Source organism: Platalea leucorodia (genome assembly GCF_965183815.1).
Source record: "Platalea leucorodia genome assembly, chromosome: Z".
Taxonomy (NCBI): domain Eukaryota; kingdom Metazoa; phylum Chordata; class Aves; order Pelecaniformes; family Threskiornithidae; genus Platalea; species Platalea leucorodia.
Genome location: NC_138858.1, coordinates 20,328,772 through 20,341,424, shown reverse-complemented (window position 1 = coordinate 20,341,424; position 12,653 = coordinate 20,328,772). Strand labels below are relative to the sequence as shown.

The following is a 12,653-nucleotide window of genomic DNA, read 5'->3' as shown; positions in this document are numbered from 1 at the left end:
ACTTGAACTTTGCTTAGCACAATATTTGGAAACAACTTTAATCATGAGCATCTCTCCTTGTTTTCTTGGCTTGCAAAAGGTGCTACCCAAGTTTGTAACGTGTGTGACTTCTCCCTTTTCCTGGACCAGCACTAGAATTCTTATTAACTGTCCCTCTGTCTGAGTGAGAAATAACTAGCAGATGCATGTAGCTGCAGGTTTTCTGGGAATGGTTTCTGAAGTACATGTGTGGGGTGTAGTGTGTGGGAGGTGTGGACCTCCTGCATGAGATCCTGCATCTTGTCCATACTCATTGTGCTGTGAAAAACAGCTGTGTTCTACTGGTGTGTTTGCCCTGGTAAAAAGAGCATTGTTTTTCAGGCTAGCTATTGAAATATAAATTGTAATTGTGTTTTTCAGTATAGATATAATTTATTCATTGGACACCATGCTCTATCTCAATGCATGGAAATTGTTTGCACTGTTTTGCATTAGTAGTCACACCCTCCAGTCGTGTAACCTCTCCCTTTCCCCCAGATCACATTGTCCCACATCCTTTTCATAATAGTTTTGCCACATGAGAGATATAATGTGATTACCTGTATAAATCAGAAAGTTTTCTAGGAATTTATTGCAGCTGCTGATGCTTGCATGTACAGAGTGCTTGTCTGTCAGACTTAAGGTCCCTAAAGAGAGTTTTCCAAAATACATCCCATATTATATCCTACCTGCTTTGGGCTTTGAAAATCTCAGTCTTAGAGAACTTCTTTGAGTCTCTGAGAGCTTCTCAGACTTTCATCTCAGTATGGCCTACAAGCAGTCTTTGATCTGGGTGTAGCTGGAGGCTGGGAAATGACCTTGATCCTAGACAAAGCACTACCCTCTTGTAGCGGAGATAGGGAGGAAGGTTGCATCCCAGCCTGCCCGCGTAGCTTCCAAGTCAGACTGATGTTTTCAAAGAGGCCTCTAACAACCATGAAACTGATGGCTGGACAGTAGCCCAAGTACTAGCAGCATTAAACGTGTGCATTCCTCCAGGCCGGAAGCAGCAGCAACAGAAAAATAGAATTTCTTTGGGGTTGTTTAATTTTTTTTTTTTCCTCAACCATAGATTAGATTCTGGATCATACACTTCTATTTTGTGCTGGACCATAAATTGCTTGTTCAATCCAGACTCTGCTCATAATACTGAAGAAAATGAAATATCTTTCTCTAAAGAATTTCTTACCTTCCAGACAGATAGGTTTTTGCTACACATGAAATTTTTTCTTGATATTTGTTTGGTCGTTGACTAACAACACTGCTTGCTTTCACCATAAAATAGGATATTATATTCATGTTTTCTGTTATTTTAATTTTAAAATCATCCATGGCTTTAACTTGAATTGCTTTAAAAAATAATCTCCCACTGTCTTCCAGTTTGGAAGAATTTTCTTTCACATCCATGTCAGCAGTTGTTGAACACATTTTGAAGGAAATCTCTGCCACAGATTTGCTTGCTTTGAGACAAACTGTAGACTTTGTCTCAGTGTCATTTTTTTCCACAGTAGCAATGGAAGATTGTGGGGATGTACTAAAAGTATTAACTGGAGATGGGGAAAGAGGTAGTCCTCATGAAGCTCTTCACACTATGCAGCTGCCATGTGCAAAACACACACTTTCGTGTTCTAAATATGACGTGTGTCAGTGATCCAAAAAGAAAACAGCAGAGAGCTAACTGGGGTGGGGAGGCATTTAAACACATTACATTTCCTGTTTTCATAACTACAGTCTTTATTTTACAGGTCTTCTAATGAAACATTTTTTAGCAGTGTCCAATGATTGGATCAGCCCAATAAATTTTAAGCTAAAACAAGTTAAGTCCTTTAGAGCTGACAGTCCATGAGTATTTCTGTATGTTACGTACCTATGGAATTAGTTAGCCCTGTGTGTCTCTGACTTGAGTAATAAAGCTATTGCTTAAAATTTATTCCTGTTTAATTGCTGTATCTCTCTTAATTGTTTATAAGAACACCACAGAAGTCCACACACAAAACGGGGATCTCCCCCTTCATGTCATAGACATGGGAAAAAAAGAGTGAATTGAGAACGTTTTAAAAATTGAAAGTGTGTTCACTTTCCTTTCAGTAAGTGGGAAATGGCTTATCAAATCGAAGCCATTTTTTCCATGATGAAGGAAGATGTAAGAATTAATGAAGTCTAAGATGAAGGAAAGAATGAATTTGTGGAGAAGGAAGTTATTTTTCTTTGTTCTCCACTTTCGTTAGTAAGGTTTTATTAGGCCCATAAATACTCTTACCTGCTGTGTCCCCTTAAGCACACAGGAATAAGGACCTACCTTCATCTCTTCCAAAGATACAGCAACCAGCGTCAGAGCTGTATTCCTTTTCTTCCTTCCAGATTAAAGGTGGTGCCATGATGCAAATGCTTAATGATTCACTGGGAAAGAGAATGGGACCTTTGTCACAGTATTGAGAGCTGGGGCAGGAGGGGTTGACCAAGTTCCTTTGTAGTCTGAGCCAGAAATGGGTATTGGAAAACAGTCAATTCAAATAGGCTTTGCTCATATTACAGGAAAAAATGGCATGAATTTATTGCTAACCTAATTTCTGCTCTTGGTAGCCTGAAACTTGTGATCTGTACTTTTGTGGGTTCTGGTTTTGGGGTCGTTCTTGTTTCCGAGTGATTTAAACATCAACTTGGAAGAAAAAGATCAGAAAGCTCTTGAGATTTCTTTAGGAATTAAAACCACTGGTGAAAGCCCTGTGTCAAGGCTTACAGTTCACCAGTATCCCCTCTCGTTTGAGAAACTAGCCTGTCGGTGCTAGGAGTGAATGTCAGATTTAGGCAATAGTGTAGTATGCCTATATGGAAGTAAATTGTACTCGATTAAAAAAAAAAATCTCTGCAATATCTTGATTAGGTTGCATGTCTCTGGTAGTGCCCCTTGCATGAATCTAGATTTATGTTGTGTTGTAACTTCAGGAGCAGCTTTTCACTCTGATGGCTCTGTACCTACGTGTGTGCAGAGGAGACAAAGGGTGTGTGGTGTGGCTGCTTTGTCCCTTAGGGGCTGTGGCGGTGTCTGCAGTCTAACTCAGCTGAGGAAGATGGAAGGGAGACGACCTGTATTCTGTACATCTCTGCATGAGAGATGAAGGACTTCTGTCGCTGACAGTCCTGTTCTCCGTGATTACCCTAATTAAATCTGAAGGGAAGTTGTGAAGTAGTTCCGAACTGCAAATGAAGGTCTGTTGTTCCATGTTCTGTGACAAATTCCATTGCCGGTTGTGTGGCTTAAAAATAGTATGAGCACATTGACTTAATTGGGCTTGGTTTCTTCCCCATTAAACACAATTTCATACAGTGTTTTTGGTTAGATTAGTAGTTCCTAGCCTTTTCATAGGTGGTCCTCATTACCACCGATCATTCCTCTCTTTGTCTTCTTTCTGCTTCTGTATTCTCATGCTTTCTGTTTCTATCTCTGTTCCTCATCACTAGTTCTAGCAACACTGGTTATAGCACGAATAAGCTTGACCAAGCTTATTAACATGTAGTTCTGGTGTGACTCATTGTTGAGAACTAATAGACTGGATATTAGGTCTGAATTTTGATGTTAGGTTGCCCCGCAGAATCTGGGCAAGAGGCCATTTTAATATGGATGCTATAAACACGTGGTTCTTTCATGGATGGCAGCTTCCCTCATGGCAGTGGTATTTTTGCATTTGCTTTGTGTCAGTGAATGACAGGCTCATCCTGAGTTATGCTAAGCTGTTCTCTGAGTTGTATGTTAGCTCTCGTGTTCTAAGGTTTTAAGGGTTTTCCTTTTCTTTCTTTTTTTCCCCTCCTTTAGACCATTTCATGTGGAGCCTACAAACATAGTCAGTGTGAACGATGATATGCAAAGAGTCACTGATGAAGCTTCAGCAATGAACAAGCGGATTCATTACTATAGCAGGCTCACAACTCCTGCAGACAGGGCATTGGTAAGGCAAAGACAGGGCCAGATTAACTGAGTGGTCTTTAGCATGTTGGGTCTTCCACAGCCTAGGTTTATAAAAGAAGCACAAATAAAGGTCGGGGGAGAATCACTCTGCAGCTTGCTTTGAAGTAAGTATCTAGTAGCTGAGTGCCTTAACAAGGTGTTATCACTAGTTGTGATTGACTTCTTGCACAAAGAAAGAAGTCCAAAGAAAACAAACAAACAGCTTGAATTTTGTAACAGTGGTCCAGGCTGCCCAGATGTGTGTACTCATTTTTCCTATCGATAAGAGGATTTAAGCAGTGGTCAGCTGCAGTGATTGAACTAGCATGACATATGCATACTATGTTACAGACATTTTGCAGAAGAAAAATCTATTTTCTGCTATCTAGCTAAAAATCCTATCAACTCTTGTTTTCATGGAGAGAAAATTAATGTAGTCCAACCTTTTTTTTTTTAAAATGTACTTTTCATGGAAAGATTTTGTGATTTACAACAGTTTGCTTACTGTATTTGGAACAATAGTTACTTTGGTGTTACTAATAAGTCTTGGTTTTTATCCATTTGTTAGATTGCTCCTGATCATGTACTTCCAGCTCCTGATGAAATCTACGTGTACAGTCCATTAGGAACTGCTTTTAAAGTTGACAGTTGCACAGATGGCTATGGTAAAAACTCCAGTATAGTGACAATGTATGTTAAGCACCTTGACATATATTAGCTAGAAAATGCATTATTATTGAATGTTCTGTATTTGTGCATAACTACTGTCGCTAAGATGATAGTATGAAGTAAGAGTTCTTCTTAAATTATTCACTAGCTTTTTTCTTTTCTTCCTAGATTTATGATATGGAATACAATGATGGGTACATCTATATTAAGTATCCCATGGGGAATAAAACAGGTAAAACTATGAAAAATGTATGCGTATGAAAATGTTTTTGGCAATATGGCTTGCTCTTCATTTGTCTGTAGTGTTACTGATAAAGAAAGTAAACTGTATTTCTCCCTCTTAACAGGCAGGCTTTACTTCTGGAATCATTCTCATCTTACTGATGGGCATTTTGACTCTTTATTGCTGCTACAGAGTTGTGAAATCACGGAAAATGATACGTAAGAAATACAAGGCTTCATAATGCAACTATTTCCATCAAGTGTGAAATACAGAGATCTAACAGATTCTTAGTTTATCTATATTGTTACTGTATGTTAGACCTGACCTGCAAATAAAAGCTGTTCCTTTGAATGTCTCCCTGCTTTTGTAGTCTGGATCTAAGCTCTGTAAGCTAAATGTCTGTCTTCCCTTATTAGATTATCCTTCAGTTCTGTGGGACCTAAGTATTATAGCCAAACCCAAACTCTCAGCAAGCAATGTTTCAGGTGTTCATTTACTAAACATTTGGGGACTTATGGGGTTAGAGGCTTCCCTTCTTCTCCATAATCACTGTCCAGTTCTCTACGTGTATTTCTGATCATGTTCCACAGTGGAACAGCGTGGGCTATAGCTGGGTGCACTTGCGTTGTATGCCTGTACTACCCTAATAGTTGCGTATATTCTGTGTTGGAAGCAATTTGTGGACAATTGCCTCACCGACAATGGTTCTACTTAGAATGTACTTTTATTGTTCAAAACTCATCTTGCAGCTCTTGTAGTTGGTGCTTTTATGCATAAACTTACCCCTCACTTGCTCAAATAAAGGCAGTTAAGACTTCCAGTTTGTGACAACTCATTTCAGGGCATTGTTGAGGACTAGTTCATGGTCTGGCCTACTTTGCCATAAGTCCTGCAGAAGGCTTTAGCTGTATATGCATGGCTGCGTTTTTGCCACCATGTCTTATTCCAGTGCTTCTAGAAGTACTCAAAGTACAAAAAGCCACAATAAAAGCCTCTGCTTCTTCAGGCTCCTTCAGTCAAACACCTAATGAGTGTTATACTTTAAAGTTAACAGCGATCTTCTTAGCCCTTGGAAGCACTGTGAATTTGTGTCAGAATATTCTGAAACAAGAACACATCCTGTCATGAAGAGTTCTACTGAGTCTAATATAACATTTTGTTTAGATATGTTTCTATTTTTTTATATCTTCTTCAGCTTTATTAGATACCTCAAACTGGGAATTCCCAGATGTTTGCAAGTATTACTTTGGATCCTTTGGTCAATGGTCAAGCCTCTTATTTTCTATGGTATCGCTTGTTGGAGCCATGGTTGTTTATTGGGTGCTTATGTCCAACTTTCTGTTCAACACAGGAAAGTTTATATACAGTAAGTATTGATTTGTAGTTAACTTTTACAGCTATCTTGTGGAAAGATCAAAACTTTGCTTTATACTGTAAAAGGATTGTCCATTTTACGTAATCTTGATTTTTTTGTTACTTTGTGTGAAAAGTCAGGTGAAAATAAGTAGCTGTGTGTGGAGTTATGGGCACAGTCATGTATGTTTTCAAAGCCAGTTTCTCAATCTCTCAAAGTGTGGTTTTAATGAAAGACAAAGTACCAATTATCTGATTTGCAAGTCGGTAGTGAGGCTTCTTGGTGTAGTTTAAACAACCCAAACCTGGTTGCTTGTTTCCACTTTGTGTTTTCACTCCCCCCTTGTTTGCATGGCTGTAACTATTTGAACAGCCATATAACAGGCTAGGCTGTTGAAATGATCCAGGTTAATGAAAAAAAAAAAAAAAAAAAAAAAGTTTCATTCTAGATTTCAGCAAACACACTTAGAGTGCTGCCGTATAGAAAGTTTCTGCAAGCATCCCTGACGGAATGATGAACTGTAGCACAGTGAAAGAATGATTCTTAGACTGGCGTTGCTACAAAAGAAAACATATTTGTTATTTACACCCATGTACGTGCACAGACACACAAGCTTTTGTGGATACAATCAATTAGGTATGTAGTGTTGTGGGAATAAATGATGGAATTCAGAGCTTTGAAAATCTGACTCATAGCGTTGAATAGCTCAACTAAGATTTAAGAGTTTCTGTTTTGAAGGTAATTAACAAATCTCTGAGGCAAATAACAGCACAGACGCTTATACCTCTTGAACAATGTTTAATTAGAGTTCCCACCATCCCTGAAGGACATACTTTATTGGTTAACAACTGGTGTATTTTACAGCTGACCTAATTCATATGTTAAGGCCATTTCATTTTAGACTTTGTTTTTTTTTTAATAAGGTTAGCACTATAATCCTAAATTATTCTAAACCACATAACTCCAATTCCAACAAGCAAACCTCAGAATGATCACGACGGTTCCTTTTCTAGGAAAAAAGTCCTGCTTCTCCTTGAGATTGGCATGTTATTTTATCACTTACCTGTGTTTGTTAGGGGTTCTTCTTTAAGTTGTTTGCTCTGTGATAACTTTAATCATTGGATTCTTGTCCTAACTTTCGTTGTGGCTACTTAATTACTAAGTTACAAAATGGGTAATAGGATAAAGGTTTGACACAATGGCATCTTCCAGCCATGCATTTCTAAGTTATTCTAAGCCGGCTACTGTATTTAATTCTAGTGCATTCAGATGACTTTTTAAAAAATCTGCACACAATTTAGGTGGGAACAAATTGATTTCCTAAGGGAGGATGGTCTAGAAATTAGTAGTATGCAAAGTATGCAAGAACTGTAAGCCGAGTATGATAGCCTGTTTTGTTTTGTTTTTAACACAGTGTCCCATGGTTTTGTTCTGGTTTTGTTTTATGACACAGAAATAAATCCACAAATGTAATTGCTAGTCCTAAAACACTTTTTAAGTGCAGAGGAAACATAAGTTGGCTATCCATCTATCTACACCTAATTTTAAAATGCTCTAATTCTGTAAGAACTATGAATTCTTTTGATGGCTTCACACTAGGTACTTTTTTTTAAGTAGTAACACAAAACAGTGGTGAAGTTAGGAGGTGACGAATGACTTCAATTAAATCTTCTGATTGTTGTATACAGTGAACTGATATCAGTAAGTATGAGAAACTCATTTGTGAGTCAGGGTGTCATAAATCAAAATGAAGAAACAAAAAACAGTTTTCTTCCCACAAGACATTTTGCTTTCTTTACGAGAAACAAGCTGCTGTTAATTGCATTTTAAAAATCTGAGGCCGGCTGCCCCAGTTGATTTTCTGCGTGCATAATACTCCCACATGCAGCAGAAGCAAATATTAACCAGAGACACACTAATTAAATTTCCAAGCTGATGGGCATTTTCTGTGTGTATATATACATAAATATAAGGAAACTGCTATCCAATACTCTTACACTGTTGCAGTTGCAGAAACTCAAAAATACCTGTTGTGGCAGAGCAATAAAGTAGCACAGGAGTGTACTGGAAGTAAAATACTATTAGAGATTAATGTGGACAGTGAGACTTAAACCTTTTTCCAGACATTCCCTTCTTTAAAATACAACATGGAAAAAGCATCCCACAGAGCGTCTTCTGAAAAAAAAAAAAAAAAAAAAAATCAGAAAAATGAGTAGGGGAAGCTTTTTCCGTATAACACCGTCTAGACTAAGGGGTATGGTTGCATGCACTTTTTTTCTGTCCCAAAAGAGGCTGGTTTTAAGGTGCATCTCCTCACTAATGTACCGTACAACACTGCAGAGGAGCTGGGACAAGTGGAGGTGTGCTGAGGGAACAGGAATGAGCAGCTGGGAGAGCAGGCTTGGGAACCTCATAAATGGACAGGGCTGCTGAGAAGAAAGTAGCGCCGTGGGGGGCTACTTTAAAACACTTGTAAAAGAAAGTTTTAAAATATCCACTTGGGGTTGGGGAGTGTGCAAGCTGCTGTATTGCTCCTCTGATGTAATTTTCCAAAGTATTTCCTTACTTAATTTTTATCAAGTCAACAGATAAAACCTAATAGCAGGTTTGGGGCGTTGATAGTAAGATTTTCTTCTTCTTTTCAGACTTTGTTCATGACATTAATATAACAGATATTGTTCCTGGCACGAATGGAAGTAACAAAGGTAAGAAGCACTTATTATTATTGTGTTTCCTGGACTGAGGGGGATTTAAAGGTAGATCCTGTTTCCATGCCTAACCACATTCCAGTTATAAAGTGTATATCATAAATTCTAACTACCTGTTTTTAAAAAACCTGTAATTTTCTATGTGAGATTTGTACTTCCACAAATAACCAGACACTTGGAAATCTTAATAATTGGAAAAAAAAGCCCCCACCCCCCACCCCCGAAAAAAAAAACAAAACAAAAAACAAACCAAAAAAAAGGAAAGAAAGTAGTGGTGGGGATGAGGATTAAAAAGCAAATTACAAGTTTGTGTATACCCAGATAGATCATCGTTAAAACCATGAATGTTAGACCTCTTAACAGTAGTTGCACAATGAGGAATTGCCTTAAGGAATTTTAACATTTGCACCCTAAAATTGAGGCACATCAGATCTGTTTACTGTTTAAAATCTTGGCTGGGGCGTCTTTGCCCCTCACCAGCTCTGCAGCAACGTTCTTATGTAAAAAAATGCTGTAAGAACGGCTTTAATGATTTTGAGCGCAAAAAGAAACAAATGTCAGGCCACATGGGCGTGCACTTGTGTTTTGTGGAGAGTCTGACATTTGCACAACTAAGGGAAGAAACTGCAGTCAAGTATGAAGATAGGTCTGTTGGGAGTTCTTAAGTAGGCAGAATAGCGTAGAATGAAGGCAGGAGCTAGGCCCTGTCAGCCTCTGATCTCCCTGTCTATATATAGTAACTGAACATGTAGTTCTTCCTTATGAAGGAGAAAATTTTCGCTATCCTGGGTGCTTGTAGGAATGGGGAAACATTTCAGTACCAGCCAGACAGCTGCGTGTCATACCAGCTGCAGCCGTGTTTCTGGAGAGCAGCTGTTTGGAGTCAGGCAACTGAGTCGAGAAATAATTCTGCAAACCAGTTGATTCGCATTTGAGCTAGTGTTAAATCCTGTTTCTCCTACAGTCCTTACCAGCAAGGCACCAATAGCTGCTGCAGTACTTTCTCTTGTGCTCTCTTCTGCTTCTGCTGTTCTGTCCCATTCTTATGCAGCAGGGGGTATAACTTGGAGACAAAGTAGACAACAATATTCCACAGCATCCTCCAGCAACTGGAAGATTAAAAGCAGCTGCTTCACAAAATTAAGGGCTGCCAGATGCTCAGATGACTCTTGGCAGGGCATTCAGGGCTACCAAGATCAGTAAGAACAAAAGCATTTTTCAAGGTCTGTGAAACAATCCTCTTATAAGCGATGGAGAGAAAGCAAATGAGAAAACTGGAAGTAAAGTAACATGATGGTCTCTGAACAAATTTGAGAAAATACTTTTTACACTTTGCCTTTGTAACAGAACAGGCATGCAGCCAGTGTGGGAGGGAGGCTATCATGTATTGGGGGATGCCAAAATTTAAAATAAGACTTTATAAGAACAATAAGACAGGTTCATCTTTCAACACATAACTTTGTAGGCATGTATTAGAAAGAAATGCTGCTGTTAACAAAAATCAAATAAACACATTTTTATTGAAGGCATCTTCCTGTTTCATTGGTTTTGTTCCAGTCACTTGGTCAGGTGCTGCCATTGATCAGCCACCATGTAACAAGAGTGTCATGTTTTCTTTTGGCAGCCTTATGGGTGCATATCCTAAATTGTTTCTGTTGTGTTGTCTAGCAGTGATGTACTTGTACCTGGCACGGCACCGAGATGACAGGGTGTTTTGGTTCGGTGCATGAGTTTTAGCCCTGCCATTTGTTACAGTAGCTTGTTTGTCATCCTTAGTTTGTGTGTTCCCAGAGTAATGTACAGTAATACAGGCTCTTTGTACACAGATGCACTTGCACCTTTGTTCATATGATCTTACTGAAGTGTGCGGGGACAGATTACAATGCTAAATACGCAGCCAGATGCAGAGGTGTGTTGCTATGATGTGATTCCAGCAGGTGCATGTGGGCACTGAACACACCTAGTTATAGGTATGTGACCTTGAAGGCTGATCCTATGCCACAGCTCAGGCTTCAGGCAAATTAGTGTCTTTGAAAGAACCGTAGCACTTGTCAGCTTAGAGTGCAAGGTGCTTAGCATTAAAATCTTAGCACTGAACTTCTGATAAAAAAAAACAAATACAAGTTTGGAACTGAGTTGTCAAACATTGCTTTTGAGTGGTCATATTTCCCATAGGTAGAACACTCTCCAGAAATTATGGGATCTTGGCTGTGAAGATTCTGTACAAGTAAAACTCTCTTCATCTGGGGATATTTTTCTTTTCTTTTTTTCCAGTCATTTGTCCAAGTGCTGCTAGCAGTCACCCACCACAGAACAGTAGTGTGATGTTCTCTTCTGGCAACAATACGGGTTTTGAACTCTTCGAGGAATGGTGGAACAAATCACAAACAGTACCATTTTACCTGATTGCTGTTCTTCTACCCCTGCTAAATCTGAAGTCTCCATCCTTCTTTGCAAAGTTTAATGTCCTAGGTAGGTAACAAATACTATTAAAGCATTGGTTCCTTGTGGCTAAAATGTATAGAAAACAGTGAAAGCTACTCCAGTGAGTAGAATCAGAACAGAATCATAGAATCATTTAGGTTGAAAAAGACCGTTAAGATCATCAAGTCCAACCGTTAACGTAGCACTGCCAAGTCCACCACTAAACCCTAAGCACCACGTTTACACATCTTTTAAATACCTCCAGGGATGGGGACTCAACAACTTCCCTGGGCAGCCTGTTCCAATGCTTGACAACCCTTTCAGTGAAGAAATTTTTCCTAATACCCAATCTAAACGTCCCCTGGCACAACTTGAGGCCGTTTCCTCTTGTCCTATCGCTTGTTACTTGGGAGAAGAGACCAACCCCCACCTGGCTCCAGCCTCCTTTCAGGTAGTTGTACAGAGCCATAAGGTCTCCCCTCAGCCTCCTCTTCTCCACACTAAACAACCCCAGCTCCCTCAGCTGCTCCTCATAAGACTTGTGCTCCAGACCCTTCACCAGCTTCGTTGCCCTTCTTTGGACACGCTCCAGCACCTCCATGTCCTTCCTGTAGTGAGGGGCCCAAAACTGAACACAGTACTCGAGGTGTGGCCTCACCAGTGCCGAGTACAGGGGCACGATCCCCTCCCTGGTCCTGCTGGCCACACTATTCCTGATACAAGCCAGGATGCCATTGGCCCTCTTGGCCACCTGAGCACACTGCTGGCTCATGTTCAGGCGGCTGTCAACCAACACCCCCAGGTCCTTTTCTGCCAGGCAGCTCTCCAGCCACTCTCAGTAGTTTGCTGGCAGCCGATACCGTGCCTCAGTTCGTTGGTTGGTTTGTTAATCACCAACAGGCTTTCTACCCTGTTTTGCTTGAGTCTTAACAGTAAATAGGGAGGTTTTTTTTTTTTCCTTTGGTCCCTTGATAATCCTGTAAAACAAGTTCCACTATATTTAGAACAGATTTTCCCAAACAGTGGTACACATACTACTATGCAGCGTTTGATGCATACTACCTTGGCACAGTCAGACATACCCTTCCTCATCTGGTAAACATTTTAACACAGGCAGTTACTTCCAAAGATCAATTGCTTCTGACCTGAAGTCATTTGCTACCAATCAGTTGATTGATTAATCACAACATCAGTCAATCAGTGTAACTTGTTGCTGTGCTTCACCCCAGCTCCCAACACCCTGGCCTATTCTGTGCTACAAGGACAAAAATTGTGACTTCTCCTTGCTTCCATGTCTTGAGATAGAAGACC

At 39.7% G+C, this 12,653-nt stretch overlaps 1 protein-coding gene across 6 annotated transcripts in view; it reads left to right on the top strand.

The window, feature by feature from the left end:
- Positions 1-12,653, top strand: part of SLC38A9 (solute carrier family 38 member 9) — a 49,067-nt gene that overhangs the window by 12,986 nt on the left and 23,428 nt on the right. For 3 of the 6 annotated variants that reach the window (XM_082335429.1, XM_082335430.1, XM_082335428.1), the window contains 7 exons: positions 3,833-3,965; positions 4,533-4,654; positions 4,802-4,865; positions 4,981-5,074; positions 6,052-6,222; positions 8,856-8,915; positions 11,193-11,390. In XM_082335429.1, the coding sequence (XP_082191555.1) occupies positions 3,833-3,965; positions 4,533-4,654; positions 4,802-4,865; positions 4,981-5,074; positions 6,052-6,222; positions 8,856-8,915; positions 11,193-11,390 (842 nt within the window). Of the gene's footprint in view, positions 1-3,832; positions 4,090-4,532; positions 4,655-4,801; positions 4,866-4,980; positions 5,075-6,051; positions 6,223-8,855; positions 8,916-11,192; positions 11,391-12,653 lie in introns of those variants that run through there. The other 3 variants (XM_082335433.1, XM_082335432.1, XM_082335431.1) reach the window with 3 other exon arrangements.